The sequence below is a fragment of the Centroberyx affinis genome, unplaced genomic scaffold (genome assembly GCF_046629955.1).
Source record: "Centroberyx affinis isolate AG114_WGS23_722 - 3 ecotype Tasmania unplaced genomic scaffold, CSIRO-AGI_Caff_v1 ptg000665l_1, whole genome shotgun sequence".
NCBI lineage: Eukaryota > Metazoa > Chordata > Actinopteri > Beryciformes > Berycidae > Centroberyx > Centroberyx affinis.
Window position 1 is genome coordinate 42,640 of NW_027279289.1, and position 26,350 is coordinate 68,989.

Below are 26,350 nucleotides of genomic sequence, written 5' to 3' on the forward strand. Positions count from 1 at the left end.
CACACACACACACACAAGCCATGCTCCATGTAAAGCCTTGACATTTTGCTGATATAAAAAGGTGTTCCTCCCTCTGTCTGTCTGGCAGAGCGGGACAGTTTTAGACAGCTAAAACTCCAGTCATAATCTGCATGGGAAGCGTTTTCTGCCACAACATCGCTACATGCATAATTCAGTGAGGCAGTGTGCTGAGGATTTAGTGTCTCCTCTGGTTCACGTGGCTTAGCCTTTTGTCTGGTATATCAACAGTGTTTACAGGGCAATCAGGAACATGTATTCAGATTTATATGCATGCATACTTATTCACACACGCATACACACACACACACACACACACACACACACACACACACACACACACACACACACACACACACACACACACACACAAATACATAAAGACACACATTCATCAATGAAGCTAGCAAGTGCAAAGTGGCACCCAAATAAACAAACACACACACACACACACACACACACACACAAGGTGATCCCTTGGTATACATTGGGCTGCAGCTCTAGACAGGACAGATTTTTCTCTTGGGAACTTGACAGCCTCCCTCAACTGGCCTCACAGCCTGGGGATTAGGAGTGTTTACCCCAGGATCTCACACAAACACACACACACACACACACACACACAAACTCTAACACACAGGACTGGAATGTTTCCTAATATTCTCTCTCTCTCTCTCTCTCTCTCTCTCTCTCTCTCTCCCAGGCACATGGGTGACATTCGGAGGACAGATAACAGATGAGGTATGACACATTTTTTCATATCTTGCATGCACAGTTTTATTTTTATTTTGTTGGATGGATTTTGCTTACTGATTGATTGATCTTGTTGTATACAGTGATGGGCACTGTATGAGTGTATATGGATATGTGTACTCATGTGTCCTGTTTTGGGTCTTTCCTGAACACACTGACACAAATGGTTTGTATGGTAATAAACAGATGAATATTGAATCTTGAGTCATGTTGAAGAGAGCTTCAAATGACTATCCTTGATGACACACATCAAGCAGAACAAGCTGTCTATTGCTCATACATATCTTAAAGTAATAATCTGCAACATTTTCATATAAACAACCGATTGATAACACAATAGTGACTCAACCTGTACCCAGTTCATGGAAGCTTTTACTGTTCTGTAAAAGAAACACTGAAACAAGCACTAAAATTATGCTCATTAGTGGGCATTAACTGATGCCGTAGCCTGTTGGATTTAGTTTGTTAATTTCATGACTGCAAAGAAATGAATTGTCCTACCATGAGTAGCTAGACAACCTATACAGATCACATAAGAGGAAAATTCAAGCCAAGTTTCGTTTGAATATAAAAACATAGCCTAATCGGTAGGTTATGTAAAAGCTTTTTAGCTGAATGGCCCCAGCATTGACTGGTGCTCAAATGAATAAGAAAAGGATGAATAGAGTAAATTGTGCTCCTTGGGTGAAAGAAGACAACTCGACTGACTTCTTTATGGTTCTGAGAGTTAACTGTTTAATTGCCTTTTCGGTGATCTAGGTCTCAACTACAATTCATGTAGGAGCTGTATCAAAATTGATAATAAAGTAACCTAGATAACAGTTTGAATCTGCAACCAATTTTTAAATGATGATCTAGCCCAAATGATAGATCTACACATTCTTCACACCTTAAATCTTCAATTATATGTTTTATGTGGCAGAATATTGGACTACTAACCTTTAAACATGTCAAAGTGTTACAACAGTCACAATGCGACACATCATACAAAGCTGAAAAAATTGAAGGAACTATGGAACTACCAAACAGATATGTCAGCTCAACAGAAAACCAACACAGGCAGCAGCAACAGTGTTTTATTCAAATAAATAGAAGAACTGGGTAGTTTGCATGGGCAGTGACAGCCACCATGGCTGAACAGACAAAGGCAAGAGCGCCACCTACAGAAACTCAAACTTCATCAAGAGAAAGAAAAATCCAAGGAAAAAGACGCCACAGTCCTGGAAACACTGTGTTTGCAAAAACATGACAGCAATGAGTGCTTAGCTCCAAACATGTCTGTAAAATCAGAACAGCAACAACTCTATATACGATGGTGCTGAGCGACCAGGGAGACCCGGCCAACGTGTGGATGGTCAACAAGCTTGTCGGCCAAGAAAAGTTGGCCACGCTTCCTTGTATCCCTACCAGTCTGATTTCATTTCAGTGTGCAAAATAGAAGAGAAGCTAATTACAGCCATTCAAAGCTTCCCAGTTCTCTACAACTTTTATTTGAAAGACTACAGGAATAAACGTTCCAAAAACGATGTTTGGAGAACGGTTGCATCCAATGTTGGAGTTGATAGTAAGCTCTAAAGTAATGTTTATCTGTCTATTTTCTATTAATGCTGCCTAATTAGATCTTGCAAGCTAGTTATGTTAATTAATCAAAACAATTTAACATTATGAAAGGCAATACCAAAGCAATGAAAAACACACTATTTGCCTGTTCAAAACTTTGTAGCTCTAGCGACCCCTCAACCGAATCACTCGCAGTGTGAATGTGGGGTCCGTGTGACACCATTTTCCCTAATTCAATGGTGTCACACTGAACCTCGGTTCAGATGACCATAGGCTGGCTGACACTCTTCTAACACCAACAAGCTAAATTAGCCTAGAGCATAACTCAACCACCATTCAATGTTACTGCTGTCATATTTAGTCAGGAAATAATGAGAAGGTTGATGTTATGGTATGAATTTTACATTGAAACAAAACAACCTTCACACAAACTTTAGGTTAAAATCTCCCTCCGATGGTTCAGATTGTTTGACATGACTCAAATTTTATGGTACATAGGACAGAGAGGGCATGTGGGTCAACCCAGTGTGTGTGTGTGTGTGTGTGTGCATACTTAGGTCCCTTTTGCTCTGATCCATTTGATGAACTGTAATATGTTCTGATGTTGCTGTTGGGGTCTGCCAATGGTCAGCACACACATATGCGCACACACACATGCACACACTTTGAGTGACACTTAGACAGAAGAGAGCTAACCCTGGAGGGCAGAGAAACAGTAAGCTTATATAACAGTATTATTTCTCTTACCTTAAGGCTTACCATACCAACTTACTAGCTCACTGCCATCAACTCACATGGTATGCTCCAAGCTTAGCACCCCCCACCTCCATTACTCTGCATGTCCTTAATTCAATGTCATTGGTATCAGTCACACCCTTATGTCCACCAGGCTGCTCTGTTTTAGCTTGCAGAGCCGAGATTCATATGGGAAGCGCTGGTCACGGCTACTAACCCTGCTGCTGTGTGACCACAGAAAACCTATTTCAAATGTTTCTTTTGCTAAAGGTTGAGCTAACTCTGTCCTCTGAGTGTAGATAAAATGCTTAAGCTCTCACTGCTTTTGGAAACACAGAAGTGCATCCTTGCCATTGAAAATAACAAGAAAAAGAAGCCAGTGCTGCTAAGAGAGGTTCCCGGTGGACATGTGACCTGAAGCTGCTCCACACCGGCTAACTGCCATCACATGTTATGCTGTAGGGTTAAAAAGTCCCCCAATGCCCTGAATATCCCTTGTTCAATGTCATGGTTATCAAATGCACCCTAAATATACTGCATGCCCTCAGTAGTTCAGTGTCCCTGTCCTCATTAAGGAATGGACAATAGCTCTGGCACAAAAACACATGGTGAGACACTACAGCAGACCTGTGTGGGGGCCCCACACACACACACACACACACAACTCTGTCTTTCTCTCTACTTCCGTCTTGTCTGGGCCCAGACAGAGAAAGGTCAGAAGAGTTAGCGATGGCGGTGGCAAGTCATCATTGCTTACTCATATTCAGAAAGGCCAAAAGTGGATCCATAACTCATAAAGTGAATTTGAAGCAAGCGTCTCCTGTAGATGCTAACTCTGGCATAGCAAGTGTAAAGGGGAAAGCACAGTCATAAAATCATTGCGTGGTTGTGTGGGTGATGTGGGTGGGAGGTTATAACTGCGGCCTTGTTTCTGGGGTTGTGAGAGAGAAAACTCTCTATCTCTCTAAAACTCTCTCATTATGTCTATTCCATGCCACTGTATGGAAATTCTCCTTCACCTTTTGCGCCCCAGCAACCAAAGAAACAAGCCTGCAGCAGCCACCCATGCAGAATTCAGCAAAACTTTACAATGACTCAAAGTTGTCCCATAGGAGAAGGTAGAGGTGTGTGTGCATGTGCATGAGTGGATGTGGGTATATATTACTTAGTGTTGTAGTCGAGACCACCTAAACCGAGACCGAGTCAAGACCAAGACCAGAGCGTATCAAGTCTGAGTCAAGACCAAGACTTTGAGGGGGCGAGACCGAGTCAAGACCAAGACCGAAGGGGGGCGAGACCGAGTCGAGACCGAGACCAGACCAATGCGAGTCCATTTTCAAGACCATGTAATCAGAGTGATGGCCCAACATTTACACCATTTCTCTGCTAAAATTCAAAAAGAGAGAAAGCATTATTTAGGAATTTAAGTAAAATACAAATGGATGTACAGTATGTACTCAGTGACAGAAGGCAATCCTTTAAAACATTGCAATTCGATTTCACTGACCTTTGGAAAGGCTCAAGACAGCGAGCAGAATGAAACAGAAGTGTTAAAACACCCTGAGCAGATAGCTTCACTAAAACATTCAAAATTATTATCAGGTTATAGCTGACCCTTGCTTTTATGTCACAATGTATAATTATTTTGATTCCTGAGATGAGAAGAAACATAAACTTACTGTCATGTATAGGCTACAAATTGTTTTTATGTGATAGTGTTTTGACTTTGACCAATGTGAGAACTTGCCCCGCTCTCCCCTACTCAATCTGCCAGAGCCCCGCTGTGCAGACGAAAGTGAAACTTAAAATTCCACAATTTACTCTCCTGTGTTAGTAACGGTTTACACAGTAACCTGATAACACGTCTTCTGCTGCACTAACACGTCTTCTGCTGCAGACTTTAACGGTAACGTTATTACCTTGTGGAATTTAAGCCTAACATTAGTGAAATTATAATTTAACCGATAACTGTGTCGCAATGCTTTAATGCAGCGCATTGAATTGAACGCGCCATGTGCCTGTATAGAATTGGTGCTTGTTCTTAGAACTGTTTTGCAAAACTCTCTGTGATTTCTGTAGGCAAATTGTATTATTCTCATTCTCTCCTCCTCAGCCACACATGGTGCTCTCTCCCCCTGTATCCTGCGTTCTCTTTCTTGGCACAGCTCAGAGGGGGGTGAGTGAGGGTGGCAGCGTTTAATGGTTAATAAACTTTCAAACTTAAAATAAGCCAAGTTATCGGTTGCAATTTGAAGGGGAAAGTTTTATATCCAATCACAGTAAAAAATAAATAAATCAGACAATGCACCGGCAGGTAATGATGTTACTGCACTTGTGGTCTCGACTGGTCTTGAAATAAAATTCCGAGTCCTCTTTGTCCGAGACCGAGTCAAGACCGAGTAAAAATGCAGTCGAGTCCGAGACGAGACCGAGACCAGCAAAATGTGGTCTTAAGACCGGTCTCGAGACCAAGACCGATCTCGAGTACTACAACACTAATATTACGGACAGATTGTTATAAAAATTTATGCTCTACCTCCAAAAATTACTATACCATTTGCAGGGCATTTTCATTTTCAGGTCTCATTAAATTCATCCAAAATGGCCAGAAATATAGTCTGCAATCTGAGTAAGCGATGATGATTCGTCACCACCACAATCTTTCTGACCTTGTGAATTTCAATATAAGCAGCCCATAACAGTTAATCATGAGGCTCAATATGAATGGGCAATCACGAAAAGCCAAAGAGTCACCTTTAAAAAAAAATTACATTGTTTCAGCTCTCTTGTTCTCTCTCTCGTTCTCTCTCTCTCTCTCTCTCTCTCTCTCTCTCATTTGTTGCCTCACTTCACCTTACCTCTTAACCACTCTGCTCTGGTGTTCTTTCTTAAATTCTCACTGCTGCATTCTTTCACTCTACACATTTCCCTCATCCTTCCAGTACTCCCTCTCTCTCTCTCTCTTTGTTTCTCTGTCTCTGTCCCTTCCATTTCTCCTTCCATTTTCTTACCTCTCTGAAATAACTCTCTCAGCCCCCCCCCCCCCCCCCCCCCCCCCTTCACTTTATTGAAAATCACCCTCCAGTGCCCCCAACAATTGTGACAGAGATTGTTTCCCATCTCGGCTCTGCAGAGACCAGTTAGAGAAAGAACATGCTATTCATTTTCTCCGCCGTCCGTCCCTTCTCTCCTGAACCCTTCTCTCCTTAACTGACCCTCCTTTCTTTAACTGACCTCTCCATCATCCAGCTCTGTCGCTTCATTCTGCTCTGTTTGCCTTAATGGTAGTCCGGGGCTTGGAGATTGAATGAGGCTTACCAGCCATTATGAAACGTAGCCACTGGTCCCTCTTTCCTTTCTTTTCCTCCCTCACTTTCTAAAAGCACTGGATCTACATCTAATGTCATTACGTCATATCTCCAAATGAATTCGGAGGTACCTTGTCAACACTGGAGACAGTATCAGTATTTTGTTATGCTAACCTGGAAATCATTAAAATCTCACTTCCTTGTTTGTGAAAGGCAGAAGTAAGAACTCTAACCTCACCTGCACAATGCTTTCCTATGAATATTTTGTGTTATCTTGTCATACCTGATTTGCTAAATTAATTAAACTAAACCTTCTTGCAATCCTCTGCTGTCATCCATCATTCCTCTCTCACATCTTGTCTCCACATAAACACACTCAGGGACATCCATTGTTTTATAGATACAAGTACAGACGCAGACACAGAGACATAGACAGACAAGTCTAGCCAAACAAGCACAGGGGCACTCACACACACACACACACACTCGCTCGCTCGCAGAGACAGACACGAGGTAGGGTTGGATTGCTGCCCAGCTTGCGGCAATGGTTGCAGAGAAAAGGTTGAGGAAATTCTCAGAGGAGAGATTATCTAATTCTTCTAGAAACAACACCTCCACTGTCTGCCACCACATAAACTGGAAAGGAGACACACACACACATCCAAACTCACATACACATACAGTACATCCACACATCCTGTCTATATCTCTTTGCATACATGAACACATGCATACACACAAAGGCAGACAGAGAGAAACCGAAATACATGCACATTGCATGCACACATGTAAAAACAAACACAAGTATATGTGGACACATACACACACACACTCTCACACACACACACACACACACACACTCTCCTCTCCCCACATGTTCACTAACAAACCCATGCACACACTAAGCTCCAGAGGGAAATTATGGCAAATTCACTTACAGTCCCCATGCAATAAAGTTCGCCTTGAGAAAATTGGATCCAGATCTGATGATTTATGGTCTCCATGTCTGCACAAATACGGATGAACGTCTGCACACATGTACACGCACACCACACACACACACACACACACACACACACACACACACACACACACACACACACACACATCGAGCATGAGTATTTATTAACTAAAGAAAGAATGAGTCGACACTAGATCACAGAGTCAAATGATTTTTCACAGATGATTACACTGTGGTCCCACTTGCTCAATAAAGTCTCATATGAAGAGAGTTACAAACAAACAAGCTCTGCTTTGGTCAAGCTCCGTCAGAGCCCACAGTGCTGAAGACACGGACGCAGTGACAACATGCATCTTTCATCACTTTTATCTGAAGGAAGTTTTGGCAAAGTATTGGGCAGCCATAGCTGTGAAAATGTGAAACAGCAAAAATATTGATTTCCAGCACTCTGCAGCACTGTATTGACCGCTTCCTTGGGCAGGTCTCTCTAAACATGGCAACAGCAAACATGTCGTCCTCCACAAATGATGTAGTCCCCATGTGGGCCAATCAGTAACAAACATGTCACCTTGTTCTGAGCTCTAATTGTAGTTTCCCCTTGCGCCAATCAGTGAATGCTGGGATGCAGCGCTGGGATGCATCATTTCCTGTCAAAATCGAATCAGTGATGTCAGAATTTTAAAAATTTGAGAACGCAGTGGTGAGATGCATCATTCCCCTGAGTTTCAGCAAAATCCAACAATTTTAAACGTCTGTCTGTTTGTGTGTGTGTGTGTGTGTGACCTCTCGCCAGGTTGCAGAGCAGCTGATGACTATCGCCTATGAGGGTGGAGTCAACCTGTTTGACACAGCTGAGGTCTATGCAGGTGGCAAGTAAGTGTCATACAAGCCTAGTTTTGTGTACAGTAGAATAGAGCAGAGTACTGCATGTCTCATAGAAACCTATTCATTATTCAGTGTGATGGGGTGCAGAGGTTTGACTCCACTGTGGTTCAAGGAAGAATTTGTATCATTTGTTTTTAGCTTAAGATTTCATACAGGCTGATTCCAACTCGTTCCACACAGAGATTCATGCAATTTGTAACTGTATACTTACAAAATCTAAAAGCTTCCATCTTACATTAGACTTGTTTGTTAATCATCATTTTCACAGCAGTTTTAAATACAAGGCCATTATATGCCTTATAGTTTTGGAAAAATATTTGTTCCAGTCACATGTCTTTTGTGCAGAATAATGCATTTTGGAGTTATCTACCATTCTGGATTTATCTTAGAAGTATACTAGCTGCATGATTTTATGTGACATTTTTTAAGCAATCAATAAGTTGGAATGTCGTGGATTTTCAAATTGCATTCCAGTTCTGAAAAAGCTGAGAATCATTGCCATAAACTAATCAACAGAATCAATCAGATATCATTATTTAAACAGAGTCTGGAGCCTGGGGGAAAACACTGCTGCACAACACCTTTCCAGACTGCATTAGTTTTATCAGGGCAAGTCAGGAGACTGTAATTATTGTCTCAGCAGTCAACCAATTTCAAGCTGAAATATTTAGGAAAAGTCACAGAAGAGTACAGTGCATGTACAATGCTGGAGAAATGTAATTTTTTAAATCTCAATATCCAGTGGCTTTTGGCCTTTCTGTTGTTAATCCCATTCAGTTTGACCATGTCAGTGATTTTCCATAGATGCCCTGGTTGAAAATTCTACCAGAATAAAAAAATAAATCAGTGATAAAATGCAAAATCAAAACAAACATGTACAAAAATCACTGTCAGCAAGTGCTTGTGGCATCAGAGCAGACTCTGATTGTTTGGCATCTAGCCACCCTTTCTGGTAAACACACAGGCCTTCTGGTTTGCCATGTTTTCACATGCTAGAGGCTGTGTAGGGACAGTGAACTGAGGGGCTGATTGCAGAGGGAGTGTTTATGAATTCTGTGTGTGACTTAACAACGCCATCTCATTTCTGTTGCCTTGCAGGGCTGAAATCATTCTAGGAAATATTATCAAGAAGAAATGCTGGAGGTAAGGGTGACATCAGTATGTGTATGTTTGATTTATCACTTCTTTGTAAAGAGAAAGAGAGAGAGAGAGAGAGAGAGAGAGAGATGTGTGTATGTTGCATGAAAGAGGCAGAGAGAGGAATGTGTATTTCTGTGTTGCGCAGAGACAGAAAGATAAAGAAGATGTGAGTGAGTGAGAGAGAGAGAGAGACTGAGAGAGGTTTTGTGTTATGGTGTGTGTGTGTGTGTGTGTGTGTGTGTGTGTGTGTGTAAGAGAGAGAGAGCTCTGTTTGATCTTCATGTAAAGCAGAATATTAACAGCGATGCTGTGACACTGACAGCCACTTTGATCTCTGCCTAGTCAGCAATTTGTTTTTACTTCTTCAAATCAGATTAGATTCCTAATTTGCACACACACACACACACACACACACACACACACACACACACACACACACACACACTGTGCCTCACAGTGTGGGACCATATCACAGATGTTTCCAGCTACAGAATTCTGACTTTAGACATTTTCTAATTCCACAAGTTTTCAAATATTCCCTTTATGGAGATATTTAAACATGTTAACTTTTCATTATTGATCAACTTGGTCAGGCAGGGGGTGGAGAGAGTTACCATCAAATGAAATTCAAATGAAGAAGAGGCACATGTATGTGTGTGTGTGTGTGTGCATGCACCGGTGTATTAGTGTTTGTGTGTGTGTGTGTGTGTGTGTGTGTGTTCATGCCTGTACATGGCCACTTTATGCCGACAGTATGGATTTGTTTGTGTGCTTGTGTGCATGTTTCTCTATGTGCTCAGGGTTGGGTATTAACAGAATACTTGTTCTGATTACAGATACTTGATAAAATTGAGGATTACTTGGGAATACTTTTAAAGTGAAAGCGAGAAACTCAGAAGGATATTTAAATAGGGACAGACGTTCTATGTCTTGCGGCAAATGCAGCACAGAAGAACATTTGTATTTGTATGCAAACCTGAAATAAATTTCCTGAACTTTGTAATTTTTAACTTTTTCTTATCTGTACCTTTATACCAGTAAAATAGCAAAGCAATCTGAATGTAATCTGAATACATTACTGAGTTTAGGTAATCCCTTGGATTATGTTACTGATTACAATTTTGATGAGGTAACTAGTTACTGTAATGGAAATCATCTTTAAAGTAACCTACCCATCTTTGTATGTACTGCAAATTAATTCTTTGTATGTCACCGTTTCTCTGTGACTGTAACATAGTCCTGTTTTTAATGTGCCAGTAGGGAGTGTTCTAATGTGAGAATATTTAGTCTGTAGTCTATTCTCCCTGCACTGGCTAATTGTTCCATCATTATGTAACTCAGTGTCATGTACTGAGCTGACTACATTACACCAGTAGGCGGTTGATATTGGTGCAGTAAAGACATGCCGAACCTGACAGCTGAGTCTCTGATTCAATTCAACGTCACGTCATTAGTTTGGAGAGAACAGATTTGTAAGTATAGGAAAGAACAGGCTGTCCTGACTAATGATGAGCCACTTTTTACTGTTGTTTCAAATTTGACACTGAATTTTTAGTGGAACAAAAGCTCAATGAAAATCTCATACAATGACCATGCAGCATACAATGCTCAGCGCGGCTGGATTTCTTGATTTTTTTTTTGTGGAAAAGACGATTTCTCTCAGTTGTCACAATATAAAAGCCTGAGACTGAATGCACAATGGAAACGCATGAATCACTTTGTGACATGTGACAACAGTTGCAGACACCCGTCACTGTTGGAGACATCCTCAACATTCAGTTAGCAACTGTGTAACCAGCACTTGTTGGAAAATAATCTGTTGAGTTTATGCTCTTAATGTGATAACAGTGGAAATCATGTCTGCTCCGTCACATCTGTGCTGCTGAAGAATAGGTGGAGAATTACATATTAATGATTTAACAGTCAGCATAACAGAGTAACAGGGTGTCACCAAAATGTCTCCACAAATATGTGGGTGACATATTGACGTCTGTTGTATGTACTGTTTGAGGATGGAGGACAGGAGGAAGTTCACTCTCATTAAACTCTTTTAGAATGGAAATGAGCCTTGTTAGTGAGTGTTTTCATGTTGGAGCCAGATGTGGTTGCTAGGAGGTTGGTGATGCAGCTGCAAAGCCTCTATATGTCTCAATAAGAGTGCAATGCACTTTGCTAACATTATCTATCGATCATCATTCTCTGTCTTCCCTCTCTCTTTCTGTTTCTTCCTCTGTCTTTTCTTAGGCGATCCAGTTTGGTCATTACAACTAAACTGTATTGGGGAGGAAAGTAAGTAAGCAATCTTAAAGGCATATTGTTAAATGTATTGATGGCATATCAAAAGAAAAGCACACTTTCACCATGTAACCATGATGTGACCATAAAGTGGACAATGCGATCCATAGAGCCCCTGCTTACCCTTTTCAGCTGCTCAATAGTATTGAAGTGACTCAGTCAGAACAACATTGGATTGATAATCAGCCATATCAATAACTGATCAAAAATCAAATGTATCAATCATACAATTATATGAAGTGCTTTTGTCTTTTGTCATCTTCAGTACATCAGCAAAGGCAATAAAAAGTTCAGCCTCCCAAAATCATAGAAAGTTTTTCTTGGCAATTTTTCTATGTAATACCCTGAGCAACATTGTCTTGTCATAAGAACAACCAACGGAGCAACCAATTCCTCTGCTGAATCTGGGGAGTTAGGGCAAAAAATAAATCTCTTTTGTAACACACACACACACACACACACACACACACTCACAGGCTGTAAGGGCTTTCAGAGGGAACTGCCCAACTGGGACTGGCAATAAGGATGAAGTTATACTCTCCTTTCCTGAGCGCTCCCTCATTCTTGTCAGGAATCCTCAGCCCTCCATCCCTCCCCTCCAGGACAGAAAGGGAAGAGAGTGTGGATGGAGCACACTGACGAACAGTAGAGACCACACTGACTCATACTTACATAAAGCAGCCTGATACGCATGATGGCATGCTGATGCCGTATTTCACCAGGCTGGGGTCAAATTGTGCTTGAAAAGGAATTTTATTCTGCTTGGAGAACCAGATGAGTGGAGCTTGACAATAGAATGAATGCCAGAAAGTTCAAACAATTTAGTATCAATTTAATATCAAGGAAATTTAATATACTTTTCTGTGAAGGTCAAAACAAATGCTAAAACTAATTAGCACATATGACTCAGGTATGATTGCCACACACACATGCACACCCACAAAGACTCTCACCCACAAAACACACACTCAATACATGTACACCCACTCACACTGTATATTCACACATTTACATTGTTATTCACATGACACCTAGCAAGCAGGAGCTGCCAAGTTCACAATAAATTAGACCAGCTCACCTGCATAAATATGCATCACGCTCACACAAACACAAACACGTATACACACACACATAACTGTTGATCTTTCTACTACAACCTTGTCTGAAGAATAACACATGCACAGAGAAAGTTGAGAAACTACTACATACTCGTTCACTGCCAAAAGTGAATCCATGATTCAAAAAGTGAATTTTAAATAAGTTTCCCAGGTAAACGCGTGCACACACACACACACACACACTGCACAAACAGATTTACGGTGAGCTCATCAATGGTTTAATGGTTTATGTTTGTCCCATCAGAGCAGAGACAGAGAGAGGACTATCAAGGAAACACATTATTGAAGGTAAGGCAGACAAACACACACCTACACATAAAAGATCGATGCAAAAAAATAACTCAACCACCAGGGAATCCATCCATCTCTCTCTCTCTCTCTCTCTCTCTCTCTATCTCCCTCTCTCTCAGGTTTGAAGGGCTCTCTACAGAGGATGCAGTTGGAGTATGTAGACGTTGTTTTTGCCAACCGTCCAGACACCAATACTCCCATGGAGGGTGAGTCAGCCTATCAGCACTCAGCATCATGACTAAGTAGCCAATCAAATCAATTGTCACTAGTAAGGTCAAACAAAAGTGATTGATGCTCTACACGCTTGATCTAGCCTTCATCCTGAGGTCAAAGTGTCTGAGTGTTGAGATGTTGGGTGTCAGTGTCATTGATTTTGGTGATGGACGGGCTGGATGAGTGAACTAAAGAACCATAAAATTTGGTTTATATGTCAAAAGGTCAGTACATCAATATGTCAATATCATGTCACATTCCCTTTTCTTCTGAATGAGATGTTCCCTTTGCTAGGATGGCAGCAGAGAAGCAAAGCAGTTTACAGTTTTTATTAGAATCTTTAGTAAGCTCTGTATGTATGAAGTTGTGATGAATGAACTGCTTAGATATCTATACATGTGCACAAAAATACCAATACGCACAATAATGAAAAACAATGCTAACATAAAACAGCAAATTTAAAACCTTCTGAGTAAGTACTCAACCAACCCATCTGGGATTGATGTGTTCCTGTTGTGTGTGTGTGTGTGTGTGTGTGTGTGTGTGTGTGTGTGTGTGTGTGTGGGGTGGGGGGGGGGGGGGTGTAATATGGAATTCAATGGCTTGAGGGAGACTAGCTGCAAGACAAATCAGAAAGTCAGAAAATAACAAAATAATATTTCATATCCGGAGGAAACCTTGTCCTGAAACAGAATGCAGTGAATTTTTCTTTGTCAGTGAGTGTACTGTTGTTTTGTCATTGAGAGGGTATTTCAGGATAGCTGGTAATGTGAGTGCCATTTTTGTATTTCTGTTACACTGGACTAAGAGTAGACTGCTACCCGAGTCTAGTTCTACTCCCACACACACACATAGCGTAGCTCAGGTAGGGTTCTGGTGCTGAATTAGCAGCAGCTGTTGGGCTCGGTTCAGGTAGCGCCTGAACACTGCGGGTGCCAGCTGAGCTAGGGCTTCAATTTCACTTGACAAAGTCACTTCAGTATACAGTAGAGAGGCTGAGAGTTTCATTTCAAAATGAGACATCCACTATCTCAAAGGTTTGATATGAATGCTTGCATAATGATGATTGCTAGTCTGGAAGCAGTGCTTAGTAAGGGATATTATTGGAGTTAATAAGCTATCTTCAGGTGTCTTTTTTTTCTTTTTCTGACATCTGTTTTGTGTTTCATAATTTTGTCTTCGCCAAGCAATTTGCAGCAAAGCGATCAGCATGAAATATAATTTTGCAGACACATAGTCAGACTTTGATTCACTTTTTACACTTTCCTGCACCCTCTCATCTTTCCATATTTCTATTGTCTCACCACATCAACTCTGTCTTCTTCCTTCCATCTGTACACTCTTCATTTCCAATTTTTCTACTTCCTGTATTCCTTCAACTCTGAGCTCTGTTATCTCTCTCCCTTCCTCCCACTGGTTTTGCGCTCCCTCTCCCTCTCTCTTCTGTTGTGTTGTTGGGAAATTGAGGCGAGCAGCAGAAATGCGAGCGCTATCACAGCCTGGCGCCGGAGACAGAGAGCGAGCTGGGAGGCGAGAGGGCTGGGAGAGGGATGGAAAGGAAGGCAGGGACAGAAAGAGAGAGGAAGGAGGCAGAATTGTTTACTTGTCTAGTACTGTGTTATTTCTCTTGGCAGGGTGGAATTTACTAAGGCATCTGTGATTCAGGTTGATAATTATCAGTTTCCAAATGGTTCTATTTGAAACAAGGGAAGGGGAAAAAAGAAAACCTACATTCTTTCTACAGTCTTTTTAGTCTGCTTGAAGTTGTATGCATATGTATTCCCTTAACTTCTCTTCCTCCTACTCCTCCTCCTTCTTCTGTTTCTTCTTCTTCGTGACTGTACTGCCATCTTTTCTCTTTTTTTTTGTCAATGTTGTCTTTGACCTGGTAATCCCTCACATTCTGTGGCCTTGCCAAGAACCAGTTAGGCTGCCTGAAATACAGCAGCCTTTATCTGCCATTGTGAAAGGCTATAATATAATTGGACTGAGCACAGGGTGATGATGAATAACCCTGATGACAGTGGTAATCTGAGATTTTGTTGGCCCTGACTGCCGTTGACTCACATAGTCAGCAGTGTTGGAGCTAATTGCTTCATTAAAAATGCACTGGCTTGAATGTGATCAGAGGGCTTTAGTATGTGAGCTTGTTAGTTTGTCCCTACAGTCATTAGGGATCGGTGATGAGATGTCAGCAGGTAAGAAAGACTTGAGGAGCTGGGTGGCCTCCACAGACGTTTTTTTTGCCTCATCAGTGCATCGCAAAACTGTGGAATGAAATAAAGAAGTTGCTGTTCTCTGAGGTTCCAATATTTAGGTCAGATTTTGCATTTTGTTTTGCTTTTCCTCTGTTTTCTTGCTCTTTTTGACTCTTGTTGCTGGTAAACCCATTCATGAACTCTCATTCTACCCACATTTGTCATCTCATTCTGTCTTTCTCTCATACTATCTTTTTAAACCTCCTCTCTTTTCTGCTTCTGCATTTCATCCACAACTCGTTCTCTTTGGCCTGGCCTTTTCATGGGGCTTGGCTATTGTCCATCAGAATCTGTTATCCGCTATGACAGGTTGTCCTGCGGGCCAATCGCATCAAGCTGGTGCCTTGTGATCTCTAACCTCATGATCCATTCTTGGTGTTCAGAAAAGCAATCAGTTTCTCTTCCAGCCCCAGTTCAGTTTCCTGCTCTCTTTATGCAGACTACATCCTCAAGGACTGACCTTTTATATATGATAAATTCCTGAGAAGAAGTTGCTTTGAGGGTCCCTATTGCATGGCTCTGAATGTTGAAGATTGCTCAAGTTTAATATACAGTCTGCAAGGTCCTTTCCTGTCCTGTTGGGAAGTTACTTTGTTGAGTGAGGCTGGTGCTCCCTAGAGACATAGTTCAGGAAAGTGCAAAAAGTATGAATCAATTGGAAGTTTTGGCCTTCACATAATCATCTCTCCTCTGTCCATTCTCACACATCAAGTCTAGTCTATAAAGAACATTTTGACAGTGAATTCTCAGTCATTACTGCATGAATTATGGTTTTAATCTATATGCTGAACTGAGAGTGAATTGACTCCAACCCCAGTATTAATCCCTACTGCATTAAGATAAAAATGATATAGGACCCATGTCTCAAAAAAGGCGGTATTACCCCAGGCAGTACTAGCCAAATCTGAAGATGTCTGAAGAGCCTGGCAGGTAAAACAAAGAAGTTGTGAAATGAGACTATAGTTCAAAACATTTCATCAACAAACTCACTGGATACTGGGATCATTTTGTTTTTGGCAATTACAAGCATGCTAACATGTGGAAATTATCAGCTGTCAAATTCTGACATCAAGTTGCCTTGGAAACAAGCAGCGCGGCGTTTCAGGCGTGTTTAGAGACGTCAGTCAAAATGTTAACTTTCCCGGGGCGCCCTGGTGGCTCACCGAGTAGGGTGTGTACCATAAGGCCCAGTCCTTCTTGCAGCGACCTGGGTTTGAATCCGGCCTGTGGTCCTTTGCTGCATGCCCTCCTCTCTCCCATACCTTCCTGTGTCTCTCTTACTGTAACTGTCTAATAAAGCATAAAAATAAATCTTTAAAAAAAAAAAAAATAATAATGTTAACTTTCCCAAAAGTAAGATGAGTCATCAAAACAGAGTATTTTAACAAGAGTGCAGAAAATAAGAAAATGCAGAAAATATGCTGCTTTCAGTACAACTTTCTACTAAATGTTTTTAGTGTGTGATTTTTTTGTCCCTTATGTTCAGCAACATAGCAGAACGCAAAAGACATTTTCCACTTTGTTGGGTCTTCAAAAACTTCTGAATGTGTTTTATTTGTATTTTATTTTTTATTTTAATTTGAAGTATTGCATTGCATTTGTTTCCATGAAATGTGCTTTATAAATAAAGGTTGAATGATTGATTTCTGTTGTCGTGACGAGTTGAATGTAGAGTTGAGCAGCTACAGCTGAAAGACAAATCTGAACTGAAGACTTACTAGTGAGAAGGCATTTCAGGATGGTATTTTGGAAAGTAAGACAGTGAGTGAGAGAGAGATTGAATTAATAAATCAATCAATAAATCAAATCAATTCATCTCTGTTGATCCAGCTGACTGATATGTATATGATCATGTGTGTATGTCTTTCCAGAGATTGTGCGGGCCATGACCTATGTGATCAACCAAGGCATGTCCATGTACTGGGGAACCTCCCGGTGGACGGCCATGGAGATCATGGTAAGTGGCAAAGAGCTTTTAATCTCTGTTTCCTGTGTTATAGATATAATCTACGCTTTGTGGTGAGTATTCCTCCCAGGCTCAAACCAAGAGTCCTGTGCCTACTGACTGAGATGATTTATTCAACTCTATTGCATATATTGTCACTGTGCTTTAGTGGTTGCTATGTCAACACAACCAGGGAGATAGTCAGCAATCTTTCTACTTTTCTCCTCTTTTTAAGTCTTTGTTATGAACATTTTTTGAAGAAAATGTTTCATGTAGTACATGTGTTGGTATGTTCACTGTATGAAAAGTGGCTAGCTGTGCTGTATGGGAATTATCAGTGTGGTTAGATCATGTCTTCCACCAATCAGATTGCTTGGCTGAAACTACCTGTTGTACAATACTATTTTCTATTGCATTCCCATTCTAACTATTAGGCTATAATTCATGTAGAAAGTGCACACAATGTGCTTATGAAGCCTTATAATGGCTTATGAATATTTAAAATATTGTTTTACCTTGGAATCAAGGACTCACATGCAGATCCTTTCAAATGGTTTGTCTATTCTTAGTTTAGTACAATAGATCTGCTTTGCATCATGCCTAAAAATGCCTCTTAGCTGTTCTAAAATGACTGTGAAGCAAAGGCTTTTGTGGGTTATTGCTTTTATAAAACAACACTAACACCACTGTAATAAGAAAATAATGCAAAATTTTAAATGGAATCTTTCATTTTCTATTCAATAATAAAGATAATTTGTCCATCTAGTAGTCTAATATATGTAGTTCTTGTACACTAGCTAAACAAAGTGGTTGCTAAGTCAGTGGTTCTCAAAGTGGGGTCCGGGGACCCCAAGGGGTCCTTGAGGGGGTTCCAGGGGGTCCCCAGCAAAAAGGGGAATAATTTATTTTCACTATAATTCCATCCATAAGTAACACAATGACAGAATGTATGACTATTTTGGTCATGGGTTTCATACACTTTCTGTAATAAAACATCTGAAAGCAAAAATCTTATCAGATGGGGGACCCTGGGACAAAATCTTATCAAATGGGGGTCCGTGGTCTAATTTGTGTCAGTTTATGGGTCCTTGATGTGAAAAGGTTTGAGAACCACTGTGCTAAGTGACACATTAGTAACGGTATGAGTGGTGATTTTAAATTAAATGGTTGCGTTAAAATACCCGTTATTGGGTATTTCACAACAGCTTCAAATGCAACTCAGCCAATCAGAAGTAAGGACCAAAACAAAGTCTTTTTGTAATACAGCTTCTGGAAGTATGTGGAGTAGGTTTGATACTCTTGATAGATGAAATTTCATACCCCCACTGACTAGCGTAACAGAAGGCTGCTGCTTTTGAACGTCTAAGAGGAGTATTAGATCAATAGAATAAACTATTAAAAAAACCCTAAACCTTTAACATTAACTTAAAGATACTAGTAATTACCTACACGTGACCTACACTTTTTTTTTTTAACACCTCATTGTCTTGTATCACCTTAAACACCTTGCTCACACCTAAAAGCATGTTGTTAGCAACAGAGAAAGAGGAAGCGGGAGCAGGAAAATGGGAAGAAAGGGGAAAGTGGGAGCAGGAGAGAAAATGACTGGGTGTAGAATGGGAGAAGGCTCTTTTCTAGGAAGAGGTTCCCACAGAGGCACAGTGGTATCCTCCGGCTCTGTTTCCTCTTACTGTCAGTAGCAATCTACCTCCTCTCCTCTCTGTTCAACTCTCTCTCTCCAATAATGAATAGATACAGAGTGATAGAAGGGAAGGTAAGACGAGGGCAGGGGTGGGCTGGCCATCTGGAGTAGCAGGAGTTTTCCCAGTGGGCCGGGCGACCTGAGTGTGTGTTCATCACATCTCACGAGTCCATCTTTCTCCCCCTGCCAACTTTACTTTGTAGCTGACAATGACAGACTGATTGTGTTGCGCATAAATTTACGACCGAGTCGACCTAACAAATGAACATTATGCTGCCTTCGGGTGCCTGTCGGAAATATCAGAATTACGAGTAGAGCGCGCATGGACGATATAAATGAGGGGGAGATATGACAGGAAGACTCAGGATTTTCTATGATCCCCAAGTTGCCAAGATGTGACGATATATTTTGAATTAAACTATATCACCCCATATATAAAATCTCAACTAAAGATTCTAAAAAAAGTAGGCTATAATAAAAGTTTGTTCTCTAATAATAGTTTGTTCTACATGTGTCCATACTGTGAGAAGCGGGGCAGTGGGTGGAGTATCTGTGGGTCAGTTGTGGTGGGACAGTTTGGGTCAAATTGTCATTTCTTTATACCAGTTTGCCACTGGAAGAAGGTATGATGCTACAGCAGAGAATTATGAAACAAAATATACCAAAAGTGAGATACAAGGACCTAGCAACCATCCATTCTCTATTTCTCTCTCTCTCCCTCATTCTCTCTCTACCTCTCCCCTATATCTTACCCCTCCATTCCTCATTCCCTCTCTCACACTTGAGCTCACCCTCATTCCTATTATTCTCTCTCTCCCTCTATCTCCCTCTCTGTCCCTTTCTCTCTTTCTCTCTCTCCTATCCTCTAACCATAGTGCAATGTGTTTGACATTGTCTCTCTGTGATTATGGTGAAAGGGAGCAGATATCTTTGTAGAACACAAGCCCAGATGAAAGCCATGTAATTTAGATAGCATCAATAATGAAGGGGGTATAAACACGGCCTCTTAGTGTATGTGACAGGGCAGCAGTATACACACACACACACACACACACACACACACACACACACACACACACAGGCTCTGGGCGCACGACACAGGTGCAGAGCGGAAGGGCATCTTGTAATTTGTAAGTTGAGTGATGGCAGCAACATTATCCGTGCGTTACGCCAAATAGCTTCCCCCTCCTACCATTCTCTCACCCTGACATGTGTTACATAGCGGGAGACCTACAAGATAACAGAGCGGGTATGCTAATGTTTAAAGAGGCAGCAAGAGCAGCACATTTGTGTGCGTGTGCGTGTGTGTTCCCTGTGGCATGTCTCTTTGATGAAGGACATGTGGAAATCCCGATAAGCAGGTATATGAGGAAATTTGAATGTGATGGCTTGAAGAGTTGTGATGTTGAATATTGATTTGGTGACTTACTGTAAGCCGTGCATTGGAGTTTGTGTCATCCTCCCACAAGTTGGTTATCATCCTCTCTCTCCCATCTCTCCTCTTTGTTTATCGCCCCCTCCTGCTATCTTTAAATATCTTTGTCACCCTTCAACCCTTACTTTTGCCTAGTTTTGTCTCTCTCCTGTCTTTTGTTTTCTTCCTTTCTTTCTTTCTTTCTTCCTTCCTCTCTCTAACTCCATCTCATAGTCTCACGAAGAAGAAAACAATTACATGTATGAATACAATACTGGATATACAGTATACAGTACAGAGAGATAGAAGGGAAGAAGAGGGTACGATGCTATTTATCAAACAAAAACATAAGATGCAAGGACTTAACAACCATTCACTCTCTCGCTCTCTCCCTCTCCATCTCTAGGAGGCATATTCAGTGGCCAGACAGTTCAACCTGATCCCTCCAGTGTGTGAGCAGGCAGAGTACCATCTCTTTCAGAGGGAGAAAGTCGAAGTACAACTGCCTGAGCTTTACCATAAGATAGGCAAGTATTCTTAAGTAGTTATTGTCATCTGCTCATACATTTTCACTTTTTCTGGCACCGTTCTCACATTTTTTCACACCTCCCCTCTTGCCGCATCCATCTAAAACCTGTACACAACCTCCTATGGTCTCCATGGTGACAGGAGTCGGGGCAATGACGTGGTCACCACTAGCATGCGGAATCATCACAGGGAAATATGAAAATGGCATTCCTGAATCCTCCAGGGCCTCCATGAAGGTAAGCAAGCTAACTTTCAGAATGAGGAATACTGTATATGTATAAGTGCCTCTTTTCCTCTTTTTTACATGTATTTTATGGCATTCCGGCTTAATCAAATAATACAGTATACAGTGGAAAGTGACAAGAATCTTCTCCAAGATCAATATACGGGGTGGTGATTGTATTTTACCAAGATACAGAGTGGATGCCTAGCGCTTTCGTTGAAATAGACTGACAGGTGAATCCAGGGACATGGTTCACTCGCTTCCTCTCCTCCTCGCATCTTCTCCTCGTTTCCCCCATGAGTTTTGACCGAGGAATCAAGGAGGAGACGCGAGGCGAGGAGACGAGAAGAAATTGTTACCAAATGGAATGCACCCACAGGTGAAAGCTATGATCCCTAATTGATTTCACCTGTTAAATACACTTCCGTCAATGTACATGAAGGGGAGGGGACAGGGGAGGAGGACTGAGTCCCACGTCTTGGGGGGTCCCACCCAGACAGCGGGTGGGGTGGGAGGAGTGGTAGTTGCCTATCATGAAACACTCAATTTGATGGCTTGCCTGAGGCTACAGCCACAACAATAATAGTATTAATTTATGGTACTCATTTATGGATATATTATTTGTTTACGCCAACTTGGAACTATCTTAACCCTAACCTGCCACAGCACACAGCATTGTAGGCCTACAGGGCTGATGTGGCAGCTGATCCTACTGGCTATTGGACATAAAAAAGCTAAAAATCCCAAATCCCAAAAAGCACAAAACTTACAGTATTTATATCCTGCTGCTGGGCTGCGACTGGCCTTGTCTCCAACTCGTCTGTGCAGCCCTGATGCTGAAGTGTCTTGGGATGCCCTGGGCTGACTTGAGGTGCTGCTGTTAGGCTGAACCAAAGGGCTGAAGTCCACGAGATGCAAGTTAAATATGTATTGGTTGATATCATGAGAAGCCTCCTCTTCTCCCCTTTCCCTCTCTTTCAATCTATTTCTGAAGACATGTTTTCTGCTGAATATTCCACCAGCAACAGTGTTTTTCAAGTCATAGAGACAAAGCTTATGTCTAACATTAGCCTTTCAAGTTCAGCCTACAGTACTTAACTAACCTAGCTAAAACTAACATTAGCAAACGTTAGCTAGTGTAACCCAGTTAACAGTTAGGTTAGTTAGCTAGCTAGCTACTGTTCACTGCTGTAAATCATTGAAGAGACCAGTATAAAGTGGAAATTTTTATGATAAAAGTACTTACTAAGGTTATTCATACACACCAAATGGGGACTTCCACACCTCCGCTTGTGCAGAGAAGGAGTGTGTCAGACAAATATTTGAGCGTTTGTTCATTACGTTACCGATGTGGGACATTTATGCTGCATTCAGTGAAACTCGGAAAATTGGAACACTTACAGAGATTTATACAGTGTGCTGCATTCTCTCTAAAATTTCAACTTTCAACTGATAACGTGACATAGGACCCCATAGGAAATTTTGATTTCTTTTTCTTATGAAAGATCGTGAGAGGAAATCAAACAATCAAAAAAATTAGGTTTCAAGCTCATACATCCCAACCTGCTGGGACACCAGGACGCTCCTGTCCCATTAGCCTGGAAGGTAGAAGAGAGAACGTCTACACACATAGATCAATGTTCATTTATTTAAAAAAAAAAATGAATAAATGAAGTTATGCCTGTAGCTCTTTAGCTAAATTGCAGTGTGTGCAGTCGATCTTCTTACATTATACAACAAACCTGGAGGGCCTACGGTTCATCAATACTTACAGCCGTCACCTCTAGAGGTCCATCCTTAACTTTCTCCCTATCACTTACTTCACTTATCCTCCCTTTCCCTTTCTCCTCTCTTGCCCCTAACATACTTTATTTACTCTATCCTATTTTATCTACTTCCTGTTTTCGTTTTCATTTTTTCCCATTGCTCTCTCTCTCTCTCTCTCGCTTCCTCACTCTCTCACCCCCTCTTTATCGCTCTCTCTCTCCCACCAGTCGTACCAGTGGTTGAAGGAGAAGATAGTGAGTGAGGATGGGAGGAAGCAACAGGCCAAGCTAAAAGAGCTCACCCACATCGCTGAGAAGCTGGGCTGCACCCTGCCTCAACTGGCTGTGGGTAAGACTTCCTTTCCCACGACAATTACCATGGAAGTGCCCTTGAGCAAGGCACTGAACCCCCAAGTGCTCACCGACCAACAGTACAAGACAAAGGAAGCACTGATCAGCTCCCAAGTTTAAGTATGCATGTGTATAACCCTCACTTCCCCTGCACTCACAATGAGAATTGGAACAAGTACAACAAATAAACAGCAGTTTGTTTTGATGGCATTGGTGCAGGAGCAAAGGAACAAGGAAAAAAAGTTTAAGTTTACTTTCCCAAACGTATTGGCACACACACTGAAGGTGACAAGTAGAGGTCACTGGTTCAGTCAATGATGATAGCAGTGCACCACCAAGTGGGCACTGTGTGAATTTCAGTTGTACAGATAAATCTCTACAGTGTTTTTTGTACTTTCCCTCAAGTCGAGAAAAGTGTTTCTCACTTATGCAGCAATTGGATGTGCTACACTCTCTGTCACATTCAATTCAGTTTGCACTTCAGTTCAACTTTCAATTCAGGTCTGTTCAGTTCACAACATGTACACTGTTTTATGCATGTATCCTCTCTCTCTCTCTCTCTCTCTCTCTCTCTCTCTCTCTCTCTCTCTCTCTCTCTCTCTCTCTCTCTTTCTTCCAGCATGGTGTCTAAGGAATGAAGGAGTGAGCTCAGTCCTCCTGGGAACCTCCAGCCCTGAACAGCTTACTGAGAACCTCGGGGCCATACAGGTGGCAACACACACACACACACACACACACACACACACACACACACACACACTCCATTCTATTGATTTCTAGATCAAAAAGGTGCCTTCTAGTCCACTGCTATATCTGTATCTCTCTCTCTATATACAGTATCTCTATTTCTCTACTTGCTTGCCTATTCACACACACATTCTTATCCCTCCCTCCCTCTACTCTTTCCTCTTCCCTCCCTCCTTTTCTCCCTTCCTCCCTTCCTTGCTCTCTTACTCAATCCTTCTCTTCCTCTCTCTCCAGGTCCTTCCCAAGATGACGTCTCATGTAGTGTCTGACATTGACCACATCCTGGCCAACAGGCCGTACAGTAAGAAGGACTACCGCTCCTAGACCAGGCTGGTGGACTAACGAGGTCAGCTGTACCTACCTACTTACCATAGCACCACCGTGGGCCCACCGCTCAATGTTAACGTCCATGGTTCTCTCCTTGGGCCCCCACTCAGCTCCAGCTCCAGCCCAGTTCAGTTCAGCCTGGAACAGACCAGCCTTGCTAAGCCTAACCTAGCCTCTTTGAGACCTGTCCTGCTCAGACCAGCTCTACCTGGCTCAGCTCAAGTCCGGTCCGGCTCAGCCGAGAAAAGCTTCACAAAGCTTAGCTTTCTGTAACGCAACCCAGTCCACTTGAGTCCATCTTAACCATGCGTTGCCTAATCTTGCTTAGCCCAGCTCAGCCAGGGGCTAACCAGTTAAGCCCTGTCTAATCCAACCTAACTATGCACAGCCTAGCCTAGCCCATCTTACACAAGACCAGTTAAGATTCAGATCCATGCCAACGCCATTCAGACCACTACATTCCTGCACAGTTCAACTCAGTCCACCAGCCTCATTTATAAAAATGTACTTTGATTTCAACTTCAACCAAAGATTTTGTTTTTTCATTGCGGGCACACTTGATATAAAAGGATTATGACTGAATCTCTTAGGCCCCTTTTATTTGTTTATTTATCTATGATTATTTATCCAGGGAAAGTTGATCAAGTATGTCTGTTCTTTTCCAGCGATACCCTGCTTCACTTTCATACAGTCCCACCCAGTCACACCTGGGAGCCGCCCAGTATAACCCCAGCCTTCTGCTGTTGGCCACTGAGAGGCACTAGTATAAGAAATATATATATGTTGTTTGATTTCCCGTTCAAACTGACCTTAAGATTTTTTTTTTTTTCAAATTGTGTATATATCTTATTTATAAGAACTGCTGCAACTTCCACCCATAAATTTGAGGTACCTCAGGAATTAAAGAGTCCATGAACGAGCTTCAGTTCTTTGCACCATAAACACCATGAGTTAGTAATTGATCAGTGCATTTACTAATTTGCTATGCAGTGTGCAGCACACAAAATACTACTACACCAAGTAGTGGTGAGAAACCTTGTTTATAAATAATGACAAGGCATGGATTTCCGCCAACACGGGGATTTCTACCGGCACATATTCCTGAGATATAATTTGAAGTAAGACTTTTTATAAATGAGGCTTCAAACCAGCTTCAGCTAACATAGTCCAGAGTTCCTATTAACTAGAATTAGCTTTAGCTCAGCTCAACCCCACCAAATTTATCCAACCCCGAGCTTTATCCAGAATAGTATTCTGTAGTTATCTGATAGGCTGAGAATCCTGAGCATATTAACCAATAGATGCATGTGTTTCCCCTTCTATGGTGTGCCTCAGTTTTTGTCTCTGCAAAGCACACAATAAAATAATACCAGAAGGGTTTTTAATGAAATATACAGCAAGCTTCTAAAACAGTGCTTTATGAAGAAAGTCCTCGACAGGCAATCTACTGTCAGTGACCCCCTGTGAAGCAGAGGATTGTGGGATGGTGAGAGTGTCAATGGACGGGACGGGACGGGATGGGACTCTGTGAGGGGAGAGAGTGAAGCATGTCGCCCCCCTGTGGTCCCTTTGAGGAACTGCCGCCCTGCTTCACTAGATAATAGAAGAGAGAAATGCACTTTGCAAAAAGAAGTGGACTGCTTTCCTCTCAATCTGCATCCATTATGGGGACACTTGTCTCCTTCCTTGCCTGTGAACTGAACCTGCATTGTTGATTGCCTAAATGAACCATGTGGATATGGAATAGCATATAGTAAATCGATGTAATAAATGGATTACTGACATCCTGCCTGACAATGGTCACCATACCTG

At 41.7% G+C, this 26,350-nt stretch overlaps 1 protein-coding gene across 1 annotated transcript; it reads left to right on the forward strand.

The window, feature by feature from the left end:
• The first annotated feature begins 726 nt into the window (after positions 1–726).
• Positions 727–24,535, forward strand: LOC139643872 (voltage-gated potassium channel subunit beta-1). Its single transcript, XM_071519156.1, has 12 exons — positions 727–759; positions 8,129–8,208; positions 9,319–9,363; positions 11,605–11,649; positions 13,018–13,061; positions 13,184–13,270; positions 17,407–17,492; positions 21,003–21,123; positions 21,266–21,360; positions 23,342–23,462; positions 24,084–24,172; positions 24,446–24,535. Exons 2-12 carry the CDS (start codon positions 8,144–8,146, stop codon positions 24,533–24,535), a joined length of 888 nt encoding a protein of 295 aa, XP_071375257.1. The 5' UTR covers positions 727–759; positions 8,129–8,143.
• Positions 24,536–26,350: the final 1,815 nt, after the last annotated feature.